Here is a 15,320-nt window from a genome sequence, read left to right as displayed (position 1 = left end):
CTTTCCAGAGTAGTTGCATACTCCCAGATAAATCTTCTGATGCCAGGGTTTTCTTCCAAGGTTTCTTGATTATAGTCTGAGACAGGGCCTTTGATTCCACCATCATCAATAAAGATTCCTACATTTTCTGGTATTTCATCCTGGAGAATTCACATCATCTGGGCCTGGTAGACCACAACAGAATTGGTGGCTCCTTGGGGTATTCTGGTGAGTTGAAATCTTCCAAGGGGGGTTTCAAAGGTGGTTAAGAGTCTTGATTCCATGGCTAACTCCTTCTCATCATATCCTCCCATTATATCACCCAGGCCATAGCAGGCCCTTCCAGTGAAAGATTCAATGAGTTCTTCAGGATTTGGTGGGATTCCAGAGTCTTTAATGATCACCTTGTTAAGTCTTTGTAATTCATGAACAACTCTGAGTTTTCCATCATGCTTTTTGACACAGAAGACTGGGGAGGAGTAAGTGGAGCAGGATTGTTCATAAAGACCAGTTTTGACTCTTTCTCTTACTAATTCCACAAATTGGTCCTTGATTGCTGCAGGGATGGGGATCGGTTTTTGTTGCCAGGGTTCATGTTTGATGACTGGGATTCTGTAGGGTTGTCCATAGGTGTGTTTGAGTAGACCTCTTTCTTCAGCACAGGAGACCAGTAAACCTTGTCTGAGTACTATAATATGCTGAAAAAGTTTGAGTTCTTCTGGCCGGAGCCATCCAGGAGGGCCAAAGTTAACTACCTCTAAGCTTTCTGCTGTGATTTTAGGATCGGGAGAAAATTCTGGGAGAAAAGGAGTTAGGGGAGTTTGATAGGGATCTCTGGAGAGAGGAGCATTAGAGAGAGGTGGGTTGAGTTTTTGGGGCATGGGTTCATTTACTGGTTTGATTTTTTTTGTAGTGGATTTATACTTTGATGCACATACTAACTTATCCTGAGTTAGATTGTTTTGATTAAGCACCTCCCATTTACTTACTCTTGGAAGGTGCCAGAGCCTAAAAAATGACTTTGGGTGGTTGCTGTATGAGTTGGGAAATCTTTCTCCCATTTCTGGTGTTCTGGATGAGCTATGGGAACCAAGTAAGTTTTACCTGCTTTCATAATTGAAAGGCTTTCTGATCCTTCCCTGTTGAAACTGATGGTTGCTGATACATATTTGAGCCAAGGTGTTCCTAAGATTGGCTGGACATCTGCTGCTGAAACATAAAAGTGAGGGTTCATTGACATATTAACTAATTTGATGGTGACTTCTTCTGTAATTCCAAGGATTTCACTCTTATGGCCTCCAATTCCTTTTAAGTTCATGTTCCTTTGGGTGACTATTAATTCCATTCTTGCTGCAAGATTCCTGGGAAGTAAGTTGACTTGTGATCCATTATCCAAGAGGGCCTGAAAGTTTTTTCCATTTATAGTGGCATCTACATATCCAAGAGGGCAAGCATAGTGGGGTGATTCTGGCTCCAGTTCTTCTTCTTGGTCCTGGTCTTCTTCTACATCTCCAGAGTTGGTTGTTTTGGAAGGGGTTTTCAATGGTATCCTTCTAGGGCTGATCTTCTTCTTCAAGACATCCACAGCTCCAGGGGAAATGGCCAAAAGTTCAGCATAGGATAATTCCAATCTGCAATCAGTGAGCATCCTGCTAACTACCCTTTCTTCTGCCTCAGGGTATTCCTTAGCTAATGGTTTCTCTACATAGGTCTTCCTAGTTGGTTTATCCTTGAGAGTTTGGGAGTCTTCAGGGGTTTGGATCTGGACTTTCTTGGCTGGGGATTTTTGAGAGGTTGGAAGAGTGGGAAGGGGAATGGGGTCCTTTTTGGCATATTCCAGAGGTTGGTCCATGTCTAAGTCCATGTGGTCTTCCTTTTCCTTCCTGACCTTCTTATTGGTAACTACCTCTTCTGGGTATTCCTTACCACTTCTAGTCCTTTTCCCAATTTCACAGTCATAGGTGGATAGGTCTTCATTTGGGTCCATTTCTTTCAGTTGTCCAAAGGAGGCTTGAGGTGCAGTAGAGTTGCCAGTTTTGAGGGTTCCAGCAGGTAAGTTTAGTATCCCAGGTTGTTTCTGTTCCTGGTGGTATTGGTCTACAGCAAACTTGTAAGCTCTGTTCCTTTCCCAGGGGACTATATTTCCATCAGGCATCCTTACATTATTACCTTCTTTCTTGAATTTTCCATTCAGTTCATCCAGATTTGCCAGGTTGCACCTAGAAAAAGAGTGGCCGATTTGGTGGCAGTAATTGCACTTGAAAGTTGTCCAGACCTTTTCCTGCTGGGCTGGTTTGTATGGTACATAACTTTTGTGAAGAAGGGGGAAGGTTTCTGGGTATGCCAGCTAGATAGGGTTTTAGTGAGTTCTTCAACTTCCTTTTCCTGTGTTTTGTATTTGGGAGAAGCATTGTTAGTAGTAGGAGTAAGATAGTCAATGCCTTTCCAAACCTTTCTTCTAGACTTTACTGATTTCTGATGAACTTCTTTATGGATATATGAGAGCAGAAATTCAGTTTCAGGTAGAATGTCACCACCATTCTTGGAGGTAAGCATTGTATTGTTTCTGACCAGCTCCTTTGTGACAGCTTGCTCTATTTCCTCACTAAGGGCTTCTAGCAGGTTATCTCTGAATTCCTCAACACTGGAACTGTACCCCATTCTTACCAGGTAGTTAGTGATTGCTGCAAACTTGGTCCTGAAAGTGTTCAGTAGTATCAATACCCCCTCCCTTAATGGCAGAGTGTACTAGGTCCTTAAGATCATGTCTGGTATATCTGACTGAAGGAAGTGAAGATCCAAACCTGTTGAGTAACTCCTTTTTTTAGCAATTCCCAGTCTTGATCCTCATAGCCAGTCATTTCTTCAACTTCATCCTTCAGATCCATGCCTTTAATAAGCTTGAGAAATACTGAGTTGGTGTGGGTGGGTATCCAGAAGGTGGGGAAAATAGAGGAAGGGGATAATGGGGGGCCTGTTGATGGGTATGAGTTGTCTTGGACTTGATCCTTAAGGGAGGTGGGTGCTTGAGTATTCCAGAGAGGGTTATATTGAGGGGAAAAGACTTTGATTTTGGTGCCATATTCAGGATTGGCTTACCACAACGGTCCTCAAAAACACCAGGAAAAAAAAATAGTCACTTGATGACAAGTGACATCATGCCAGCTCCAGCGGGCTTCTCACAATCTACCCACCATCTACTCATCATCTACCCACCATCTACCCACCATCTCACCAGTTTAAGAATTTCCACAGGAGATCCTCAGTTTTTGCTGGGCACCACTGATCCCCATTTCTGGTCAGCTGATACTCAGCTTTAGCTCCCAGCTTATGCTAAGCTTTGGTGCCCAGCTCATGCTCAGCTTTGTTGCCCAGATCAGAACCAGTCCTGGCCCAGCTTATTTTCAGCTTTATTCCAGTCATGGCTCAGCTTAGACTCGGATTAGGACTATCATTGGCCCAGCCAACTCTTAGCTTTGGACCAGTATTGGCTCAGCTGATTTTCAGCTTTGGATAAATCTCAGCCCAGCCAATGCTCAGATTCTGAGTCTGACCACTCCTGTAACAGCTTATGCTCATCTGTGGACCAGCCTTGGCTCAGCTGATGCTCAGCTGTGGACCAACCTTGGCTAAGACAATGCTCAGCTGTGGACCAGCCTTTGCTCAGCTGATGCTCAGCTGTGGACTAGCCTTGGCTCAGCTGATGCTCAGCTGTGGACCAGCCTTGGCTCAGCTGATGCTCAGCTGTGGACCAGCCTTGGCTCAGCTGATTCTCAGCTGTGGACCAGCCTTGGCTCAGCTGATGCTCAGCTGTGGAACAGCCTTGGCTCCGGTGATATTAATCTTTTGAATAGTCTCAAAAAATCTGATACTCAGCTTTGGAACAGCCTTGGCTCAGCCAATGCTCAGCTTTGTACCAGAATTGGCTCAGCCAATTCTCAGCTTTTGAAAAATTTTGGCCCAGCTGGTGTTAATCTTTGGAACAATATTGTCCCATCTGATCCTAAGCTCTGCACAAGCCTTTTCCAAGATGATGCTCAGCTTTGGACCATTGTTGGCTAAGCTGATGCTCAGATTTGGAATATTCTTGGTCCAGCTGACACTTGGATTTGATTCAGGCTTGGAATATCCAATGCTCAGCTGTGGCCCAGGCTCAGCCAATGCTCAGCTTTGGCCCAGGCTCAGTAAATGCCTATTGCTCAGCTTATGATGAGCATCAGCTGTTCCTGGGAAAAAATTAGGATCAGCTGACTGTGCCACATTGAGTGCTCTGGTGCAGTCCTGCAAACTCTACAAGTGCTGGTGGAGCAGACTTGGAGCAGCGCTGGTTTAGCTCTGGAGCAGAAACCAAAGCTGCATCATGTCACTTGCCATCAAGTGACTATTTTTTTTTCCTGGTGAAACTTACCTCACCATCAATATTTGATCTCAAAGGCCATTCATCAACTATACACCGCGGTCCAGGAAAATGTGAAATCGGATTTGAAGGTTAAACATCCCATCTCACTTTAATTCAATTGGTAATTCTATTTTTGAGCTCATTTTTATAAACCTCCAGAGCCACACTGGAGCACTGTATCTCGGTGTAGACTCTTGGCAACCTCCCAACATACTCAACATTCTCGGGGTATTGGTATATCTTCTTTGCCATGGGGATGGTCGGAAACACGAGTTTGATGTGATGCCCCTAGACTTCATCCAATTATCTCAGAGCCACACAGGGGTGTATTTGGCCAAAAAAATTTAACTGATTGTTGAGAAGTGTGATATTCAATACAAAGTAAGTTATTTTTATTGATTCTATGTTGTCCAAACATTCATTGATCCAACTGTACATTATCCAGATATGTGGTACAGTGTCCAACAACGCTTCTCACAATAAGGTCATGGTCAATGAATTAAAGAAGCTTAAGTGGCTGAACTTCAAAGGGGAGGCCCAATGGATCCGCTACTTTGCACATGTACTGAATCTTATTGCAAAAGCAATAATCCAACAATTTGGACCCAAGAAGCGCAAGAGACAGATGGACAAGCTGGATGATCAATGAAGAAGAAAACCCTACAGATTTGACCGGCGATGTGGCCAGATTGGAGGACCCCAAGGAGTTGGACAATGATGAAATTGATGATCTCAGTGAGGAAGACAAAGACAATCAATACACCTCCAGTATCTGTCAGCAAACTCTTGCAAAGGTCAGCCCAATTCTTCTGCTAATTTGACAACCATTATAAATTCATCTTCCTGCAAAAATCTGTTCCAATCAATTGCCCAAAAACTCAACAAATCACCAAACTCAAAAGCACTATTTCTTGAAATTTGTGAGAAGAAAACCTGCAAAAAACTTCACAATATCAAACCAGACGTAGCTACAAGATGGACCTCAAGTCTTGTGCAACTGAATGGTGTTGTCAGGTGTCACTCTGCAATGTAAGTTAAGGGATACAAATCCTCCAAAAATGATGATTTTATGACTTATATCTTTCAGTTTGGAATGGCAGTGTGATAAAAATTATGGTGTTACTCGGTCTTCCCAAATCAACAAAACCAACATCAAATTAGCAAAGGATATGTCAGCTGTACTCAAGCTTTTCTATGAGATAACCCTTCAAGTATTGACTGGAGGCTTGGCACAGTTGTTACATGTGGTAGTGTTTATTGACCAGATCACTGAACATCTGTCAACTGTCATTACCAAGAAGAAGTTCCCCCCGGCTTCGAGGAATGCTTGTTGTGCTGGGCTGAAGCTTACAAACAAGTATTACACGTTAACTGACTGCTTGCCTTTGTACCAAATAGCAATGGTTAAGTTGGTTCCATCAGTCAGCCTTGTCTTTTGATTCTTGCTCAAACTCAACCGACTCTTGCCAGTCTTACATCCATCATTCAAAGATCAATACTTTAAAGTAGCCGGGTGGAGCCAAGTGGAATGGATTGACAAGGCAATCAGTCTCACTTGAGAGTTGTGGTTTAGCAAGTATAAGCCACAAGAAGACACAGCCTCAGGAACGGAGATTACTAAAGCCAAAGTAAGTACACCATGGTTTCAATCGGTGTTCTTTGCTTGCAAGCAAAGTGATGTTGACTCCCTGTTCAGCCCCAAAGTGGTTTCATCTCTCAACTTGGGGCTGCATTGGCCGCACGCGCAGTTAGTTCACCCTCTGACCCAATCAATACTTGGCTGGCTGGCAACATAATCTTAGATCAATTCAACCCAGTCAACGCTGTTGAGTGGTGGTTAAAGCAGAAAACAAGATGCAACAAGCAAGGGGGCCTTTCAAAAATGGCTCTTGATATATTGAGCTGTCCAGGTATGTCTGTTTTTTTTCCCCTGCATTCATTTATTTTTATTTTTACTCACTCTAAGCTTAAATGTCTGTTTTATTCAGCTACATTTGTTAATGTAGAGCAAGCCTTTAGTTTTGGTAGAAGCTATGTGACTGCAACCAGGCACAGGCTCAGTGGGACATTGGTGAGCAGGGGAATGACCGTGGCTTTTTATTCTAAGAAGGGGAAAATCCCACCAGGGGTTCTCAATTGTTGGAATGAAGGGGTCAAGAATTCAAGGATGATGAAGAATAAGAGAAAGGTAACTGAGCCTGTAGTAGTAGAGTGATATCTAGTTTACATTGCATGAAATGAAGCACGAGTAGTCTCTTTTGAGTGGGAGGTACCTGTGAGTACCTGCAATAAGTACATGGGTACCTGCGTCTGGGCTCCCAGGCGGGTCTGGGTCCGGATACGGGTGTCCATCTTGGGCAAAAAAAGCAGGTGGTGCCTGTACCTGCCGGGGGTACTTGGGTCCAGTCGTTCCATCCCTACTGCAACACAGCTATTCCAGCTTGGACCAGCTGAATCAAAGCCCACAAACCAGAACAGCATGATCACCAGCAAGGCAAAAAAGTTGGTGTAGCCAAATGCTCTCTTCCATGGCCTGTCAACCGCAGGGATGAACCACCACATGAAGAGAAGCACATGGTGCATCATTGTTTCCCAAGAATGACCAGCACAAACTTATTTTGGTAAGGTATTGTTGAGACCTCAGCATAGAGGCGATGATTGAGTAGAGTTGGTTTGTCCGCACAATTTGTTGTGGGTGAAAATCAGCAGTTATTTATGGACATTACTTTTCAACTCTGTTTGTAGGAGAGTGTCAAAGCACAATCCATTATGGGAGTGTGTTTTGGCACACTCCGTTATGGGAGTGTGTTTTGGCACACTCCGTTATAGGAGTGTGCCAAAGCATACTCTGTTATAGGAGTGTGCCAAAGCACACTCTGTTATAGGATTGTGCCAAAGCACACTCTGTTATAGGAGTGCGCCAAAGCACACTCCTTTTACGGAGTGTGCTTTGGCACACTCCTATTACGGAGTGTGCTTTGGAACACTCCTATTAAGGAGTGTGCTTTGGCGCACTCCTATAACAGAGTGTGCTTTGGCACACTCCTATTACGGAGTGTGCTTTGGCACACTCCTATTACGGAGTGTGCTTTGGCACACTCCTATTACGGAGTGTGCTTTGGCACACTCCTATTACGGAGTGTGCTTTGGCACACTCCTATTACGGAGTGTGCTTTGGCACACTCCTATTACGGAGTGTGCTTTGGCACACTCCTATTACGGAGTGTGCTTTGGCACACTCCTATTACGGAGTGTGCTTTGGCACACTCCTATTACGGAGTGTGCTTTGGCACACTCCTATTACGGAGTGTGCTTTGGCACACTCCTATTACGGAGTGTGCTTTGGCACACTCCTATTACGGAGTGTGCTTTGGCACACTCCTATTACGGAGTGTGCTTTGGCACACTCCTATTACGGAGTGTGCTTTGGCACACTCCTATTACGGAGTGTGCTTTGGCACACTCCTATTACGGAGTGTGCTTTGGCACACTCCTATTACGGAGTGTGCTTTGGCACACTCCTATTACGGAGTGTGCTTTGGCACACTCCTATTACGGAGTGTGCTTTGGCACACTCCTATTACGGAGTGTGCTTTGGCACACTCCTATTACGGAGTGTGCTTTGGCACACTCCTATTACGGAGTGTGCTTTGGCACACTCCTATTACGGAGTGTGCTTTGGCACACTCCTATCAAAGCACACTCCTTAATAGGAGTGTGCCAAAGCACACTCTGTAATAGGATTGTGCCGAAGCACACTCCGTAATAGGAGTGTTCCAAAGCACACTCCGTAATAGGAGTGTGCCAATACACAATCTGTAATAGGAGTGTGCCAAAGCACACTCCGTAATAGGAGTGTGCCAAAGCACACTCCGTAAAAGGAGTGTGCCAAAGCATACTCCATAATAGGAGTTGCCAAAGCACACTCCGTAATAGGAGTGTGCCAAAGCACACTCTGTTATAGGAGTGCGCCAAAGCACACTCCGTAATAGGAGTGTTCCAAAGCACACTCCGTAATAGGAGTGTGCCAAAGCACACTCCGTAATAGGAGTGTGCCAAAGCACACTCCGTAATAGGAGTGTGCCAAAGCACACTCCGTAATAGGAGTGTGCCAAAGCACACTCCGTAATAGGAGTGTGCCAAAGCACACTCCGTAATAGGAGTGTGCCAAAGCACACTCCGTAATAGGAGTGTGCCAAAGCACACTCCGTAATAGGAGTGTGCCAAAGCACACTCCGTAATAGGAGTGTGCCAAAGCACACTCCGTAATAGGAGTGTGCCAAAGCACACTCCGTAATAGGAGTGTGCCAAAGCACACTCCGTAATAGGAGTGTGCCAAAGCACACTCCGTAATAGGAGTGTGCCAAAGCACACTCCGTAATAGGAGTGTGCCAAAGCACACTCCGTAATAGGAGTGTGCCAAAGCACACTCCGTAATAGGAGTGTGCCAAAGCACACTCCGTAATAGGAGTGTGCCAAAGCACACTCCGTAATAGGAGTGTGCCAAAGCACACTCCGTAATAGGAGTGTGCCAAAGCACACTCCGTAATAGGAGTGTGCCAAAGCACACTCCGTAATAGGAGTGTGCCAAAGCACACTCCGTAATAGGAGTGTGCCAAAGCACACTCCGTAATAGGAGTGTGCCAAAGCACACTCCGTAATAGGAGTGTGCCAAAGCACACTCCGTAATAGGAGTGTGCCAAAGCACACTCCGTAATAGGAGTGTGCCAAAGCACACTCCGTAATAGGAGTGTGCCAAAGCACACTCCGTAATAGGAGTGTGCCAAAGCACACTCCGTAATAGGAGTGTGCCAAAGCACACTCCGTAATAGGAGTGTGCCAAAGCACACTCCGTAATAGGAGTGTGCCAAAGCACACTCCGTAATAGGAGTGTGCCAAAGCACACTCCGTAATAGGAGTGTGCCCAGACTCACCACATTGTGATTCAAACCAAACCTTCAACTGCCTGACAAAATCAAACCACAACCACGCTTCAACATGCCAAGGAAGGCGAAAAGGATCACCAAGCGCAAAAGTGACAACCAGCCATCACCATCCTCCAAACTTTTTCCCAGCAAAAAGGTGAAAGGGTGTATTGCGCAGTTGCACGCGCATTTACCAACCAACTGCTCATTTTGGGCCAAGCTTGAATTCCCCAACAAGCAAGAAGGCATGCCTGGGGTCTCCACTTGGTAAGTCTCCTCCCAGAAGATTCTGGTCAATCCACCTAACCAAAGCTCCCCTTGCATGTAGGAACGTGTGTGGCATTAATGCCTTTGAAAAGAAGGGACCAAAACGTTATCTCATTGCTGAGGACCCAGATATCATGATACTTGGCGAGACTAAGATGCAAGCCAAGCCGGAGATTGGGCACATCAAGCATCAGTTCCAAGTAAATAAATCTTTTCCATTTTCTCTTTCTCCGTTTACTGAAACTCTTTTGCAGTATCAATACTGGGGTGGAGATAACAGAAAGGTTTATGGTTTGTGCTAATCCCCAAAAGCTTTAGAATGGCTGCGTCTGATACCACTTGAAATTGTGAAACCAGCTGGAGTGGCCATCCTGTCCAAGCACAAACCACTTGAGGTGATTTACGGTTTACCAACCGTCAAAGATCAAGCTTCAACCAACAGGCCTAAGCTTAATTTTACTCATCAGCAAGATGTTTTACAATTGATTGATTTTTTTTTTGCCAGATATGATCACCTTGGAATTCTCCACATTCTTCTTAATTGGCACTTTTACGCCCAACGTTGGCAACAACCTTAAGTTTTCCTTTTTTTTTTTGCAAGTCCAAAAATGGCCCTTGAAAACTCTGACAAGCATTGGCTGTTTGAAAACGGTTCATTGATCACAAGACAGAATGGAACACTGCATTTGAGAGGTACCTGCGGGACACCAAAAAACCTGTTGTCTCGGGAGGTAAATTTCCCTCATGCTCCTTGGGAAAAATTGAAACCAGACACTCAACATTTTTTTTGTGCTAAACAACAGGTGATTTTCACTGTGTTTTATCCGAAGAAGGTACGTCTCAATTCACATCTCAAGGAGAAAGGAGACATTGTTGAATGAAATTGGAATAGATATCCAAAATGCAGCGAGCAATTGGAATAAAAGCGCAGGTTATACACAAGCAGAGTGCAATGGTTTGAAGAGTCAGCTCAGCCCACCCAAAGGGAGTGGGCACAAAAAGCTGGTAGACGCTTGGCAAAACTTAATCCAGACCTGGATAGACACTATACGTCTGTTGGTTTTTTTCCTTGTTTCAATTTACTAAGACTGAATACGCTGCTCTTTATCAGTTACTTTAGGTAGCTCACCAGCCTCACAAAATCTGACAATTCTACGCTTAGTTATCGGTTTGGATGTTGAGAAAAAGGGATTGGCTGGCAAGGAGATTTGTTCATTGTTAGTTCTCCACTGTCTAGGAAAAGCACCCTATCTGATAACTCTGCCCGCTAGGTATCTAGACAAGTCTTTGAGAAGGTAAAAGCATGCTAAATTTTCCATGAATTTTACAGGGCCTCCAATCACGTCTTTCTGGACATTGAGATTGGCTCGTAACTTCAAGACCTACCAATTTGTTTTGCTGAGTGTGAAGTCTAGTTTTGCTTGCTATGGCCCAGCCTGCTCCAAAATGCTTCCACCTTTTAGCAACGCTCGTTGCGCTGATCCTGATGAAGTGACAACTATAAAATTCTTGCTCTCTGGACATTCACTCCTTCTTGCGTCGTATGATACACACCAAATTCTTGACCATACCAAAAGCTTTGGAAGAGTCATACCCAGCCTGCAAGTTCAGTCCAAACAACTCTGGGTGGACAAGGTGGCTGACCATATCCAGACTGGTGGCACAAGCCTACCCTTGATGAGGGCCGATCACAAGTTTAATCCTTGCCTGTAATCTGCTTTGCAGGCAAGGCAAGTACATAGATACACCCTTCTGAAGAAAGCGGAAAAAAATATTCTACCTACCCTGAGCTGATTGCATCTTTATTTAGATCCCAGTTTCACTATATTAACTCACTGAGCTTGCCCCAGGAAGGATAAAAGTACATTTTCCCCCCCAAGAACAATCTTTTCACCGTCTGGCCGGCGGCTCCCAATCACTGTTATTGTTGTGGAAATGTGGCAAGTGTGAAGAATACATTGGCCAACCATAAGGAAAGCCTCAAGACCTTCTTGGTTGGTCAGTCCCGCTTCACTAGCACTTCAAGGATAATTAAATTTCCCAAAAAAAAATACTCAAAGCTTGAGGTTGGGAAAATCATTGAAAAAAAATCACTCCGTACTGAAAAAAAATGTAAACTGAGCGTGCTCAGCCAAAAAAATAAAAATGTGTCAGACTGAGTAAAAAACAATGGGGCACATTTTTGGGTTGATTTGTTGGACAGGCCTGCAAAAGGCCTGCATGGGCCCCTAACAGGCCCGTTGGGCCCATTGAAAAAGTAGTATTTGTTTGGAATTCCCATGCTCTGCTAAAATGTGAAATGGGTTGAAATGAATGAAAAATGAGGGGGTAAATTTTTGGGGAGATGTTTTGGACAGGCCTGAATGAAGCCCACATGGCCCCCACAAAGCCCACTGGGTCCATTGAAAGAGTAGCCTTGTTCAAGAATGCCTATGCTCAGCTAAGAAACAAAAATGTGTCAACCTGAGTAAAAAAAATGGGGCCACACTTTTGGGGAGGGCTTATTGACAGACCTGCATCAGGCCTGTCAGGGCCCACCCAAAGCTGGTTCGGCCAACCTAGAAGTAGTCTTGCTTAAGAATGCCCATATATGCTGTTTGAGAAAAGCACCAATTGACCACTAATCAACAGAAGATATTGAAGGGATTTTGACATCTGTATGACATTTGTGCACTCACAGAATGTATGGCCAGACCCTTTCCTTTCCCTTGGAAACCTGTTGGCCCGTACGGGCCTGATGCAGGCCCGTCCAAAAAGCCTCCCCAACAATGTGCCCCTAGGGTTCTTACTCAGTCTGACACATTTTTATTTTTTAGCTGAGCATATGCTTTCTTAACCAAGGCTACTCTTTCAATGGGCCCAGTGGGCTTTCCGGGGCCCATGTCTCATTCAGGTCCGTCCAAAAAATCTCCCCAAAAATGTACCCCCATGTTTTTTATTCAGTTTGACCCATTTCAAATTTTAGCAGAGCATGGGAATTCCAAACAAATACTACTTTTTCAATGGGCCCAACGGGCCTGTTAGGGGCCCATGCGGGCCTTGTGCAGGCCCTTCAAACAAATCACCCTAAAAATTTGCCCCATTATTTTTTACTCAGTCTGACACATTTTTATTTTTCTGGCTGAGCACGCTCAGTTTGCATTTTTTTTCAGTACAGAGTGACTTTTTTTCAATGATTTTCCCAACCTCAAACTTTGAGTATTTTTTTTTTTGGGAAATTTAATTATCCTTGAAGTGGTACTCGTGCTCCTCAAACAACCATTTTCTTTCTTGTTGCTCATCTCATTCTCTCTTCTCCTTCATCCAACAGTTTCAAATCAAACCCACCTTCATCTGTCACCACTCAATAATTTTTGCAGACCAATCATCTTCCGTTTGATATAATATTGTGAAAAAAAAAAAAACCAATTGAACTCCTAAATCGCATGTAATATCAATCTGTCAACAATATAATCTGTGGGCAAGGAGACTCAATACTGTGTGTGAAGAAAAAGATAGATTACCAAATCCTTGGTACTTGGATCTTGTTGGCACCTTGTGTGGCCTCGGTTGAAGCCGTCCACGGATTCTGCACTCATCCAGTCAGTTTTATTGCCCCTTGGTCACAAGACAACCGCACAGGCATGGCTCAGCTCTACATGAACAAGCAGGTTGATCAGGGAAGGACACATATATTTACAAACCTACCGGCAGACCAAGAATGATATGTTAAGCAGATGACATCTGCAAGCCTATGCATACTCTTGACTCAATCACCTCAGGATGTCACTTCAGAGATTTCACAGAAACCTGAGGCCATCAGGGCTCCTGAGCTTGACATTGATGATCCCTGATTCCCCAAACAGCAAGCTAAGGAGCATGCTGAGCATGCACAAATAGCGCTTGGCCAAAGAGGGAAGCAAAAAGCTAAGAAGGCATTAGCTAAACAAGAGCTCACTTCCAGTGAGGAGAGAGCTAGACTAATCAATCAGAATGCACTAAATTTGATGGAGAAAGTCAAAGCTATTGGTATATTAAATGCGCCCAAAAGAAATGCGCGTATTGCGGAGCCAACTGGGAGAAAAAGGAGGAAAGTCACTCTTGGAAAGTACAAAGTAAAAAAGGTCCAGCGCACAGAGAAAGCAAGCTTTCTCTGGTGCTTTGACAGATGTGGGGGTCCAAGAGGAAAAGTACACACACATATTTGGCGGGCATTATTATAAATAGACCAGGGCCATTGGCCCAGTTTTAATTTCTTTCTTTGCATCTCACTATCACATCTTATCATCATCATCACATTATTGTATATACAATCAAACTCATAGTCTGATAGCCTCAGCTCAACAGACTAAAGCAATCATAATTAGATATATTTATTGCATAAACTTGACACATTATCAGTACGGTCGACTTACAAACATTGACCATCACAAATCAGTAAAGCAGTACACCAAACAACACAGTTAGATACAGCAAAATGGAATCCACCACTACAGCCTCCAACTCCAAGCGTTACCGCTTAAATGGAAAAAACTACGCTACCCGGTCCACAATGATGCAGGCAGAGATGTATAGCATTGGATGTCTAGCTCTAGTCAAGAAAGAAGTAGTCACCAACCTTGCAGAGGAGAACATAAAGCTCTACGTTCTCACCATGAAGCACCTGGATGAGGAACATATCGCAATTGTCAACAGCAAATTTGGCTCGGACAAAGAAGGAGAAGGACTAGAATTATGGGAACTCTTCAAGAATAAATACGCCAGCAATGAGGCTCACCACCAAATGAGAGCTTTGGGCGAGTTCATTGATCTCAAGTTCAAAGAAACTAAAGACTTTGTCAAGGAAATTCAAAGTGGCATTAGTAACATTGGGGCTTAATATCAAAGAACAAGTCATTGCTTTATTAATCCTCAAAAAATTACCCAATGAATTTGAATCCTTGGTCAGAATCATCATACAAGATAAGGATAGCTTAAAGACCAAGGATGTTATTCACATGATCAAGCAACATTACCTACAATTTAAATTGAAGAAAGCCAACAAAGTAGCAATGGTTGGTCAGCAACAAGCGCCAAAACTAACCGGCAAGTGTTACAATTGCAACATTGCTGGTCACTCAGCCAAAGAATGCCAAAAACCCTGGACCAACTACAAGTACGCTCCAGCTAGAGCAAATATAAGTGAGAGCAATGCGATTAGTGTTTCATTTGTTGCAGTTATAGAGGATTTGGAGGAACAAGAAGAACAAGAAATAAGCTTCCACCAGGAAAAAATTCATGTCAACTGGGGGCAGGTGACATGAAGGAACACAGGCTGAGACTCTGCCGCAATTTCAGCATGACTCTCACCAGGGGGGAAAGTGTGGCACTCTCTGGTGAGTGCCAGGCTGTAATTCTGTCAGTCAAATGGTCTGATGTGAGTTAGATGTGAGTCGCAACTCTTTGTTCAATTTTCTTCCCAACAGATGTGTAACTGTAGGTGAAGTGGTTGCGGGATGATCTGTAACTCAATTCCAACACATGGAAATATCTTAGTTGAAATTTTCTGTTTGGTTCATATCAAACAAAATCCAGGATGTGAGCTTCAATTCACAACATGTTTTGCCAAGAATGTAACTATCTTGATGCTCAAAGATATCCTTGACCAAGTGAGAAGGAAGATTTTTCAGGGCTGATTTTTTTCAATCAAAACCCACATAAAATCACATAATGAAAGATAGCTGTAAATTATAGCAACCACAAAGACTCAGTTAACTGGTAGATTAATCCTT

At 43.9% G+C, this 15,320-nt stretch overlaps 1 protein-coding gene across 1 annotated transcript; it reads left to right on the top strand.

The window, feature by feature from the left end:
• Window positions 1–9,376: 9,376 nt before the first annotated feature.
• Window positions 9,377–10,148, top strand: PtA15_1A692 (uncharacterized protein; the record flags this gene model as incomplete). The annotated part of the gene is made up of 4 exons (XM_053165746.1): window positions 9,377–9,570; window positions 9,632–9,770; window positions 9,825–9,861; window positions 9,928–10,148. 4 exons carry the CDS (start codon window positions 9,377–9,379, stop codon window positions 10,146–10,148), a joined length of 591 nt encoding a protein of 196 aa, XP_053016907.1.
• Window positions 10,149–15,320: the final 5,172 nt, after the last annotated feature.

This window comes from Puccinia triticina, chromosome 1A, assembly GCF_026914185.1.
Source record: "Puccinia triticina chromosome 1A, complete sequence".
Taxonomy (NCBI): Eukaryota; Fungi; Basidiomycota; class Pucciniomycetes; order Pucciniales; family Pucciniaceae; genus Puccinia; species Puccinia triticina.
This window is presented reverse-complemented; position numbering and strand designations above follow the sequence as displayed.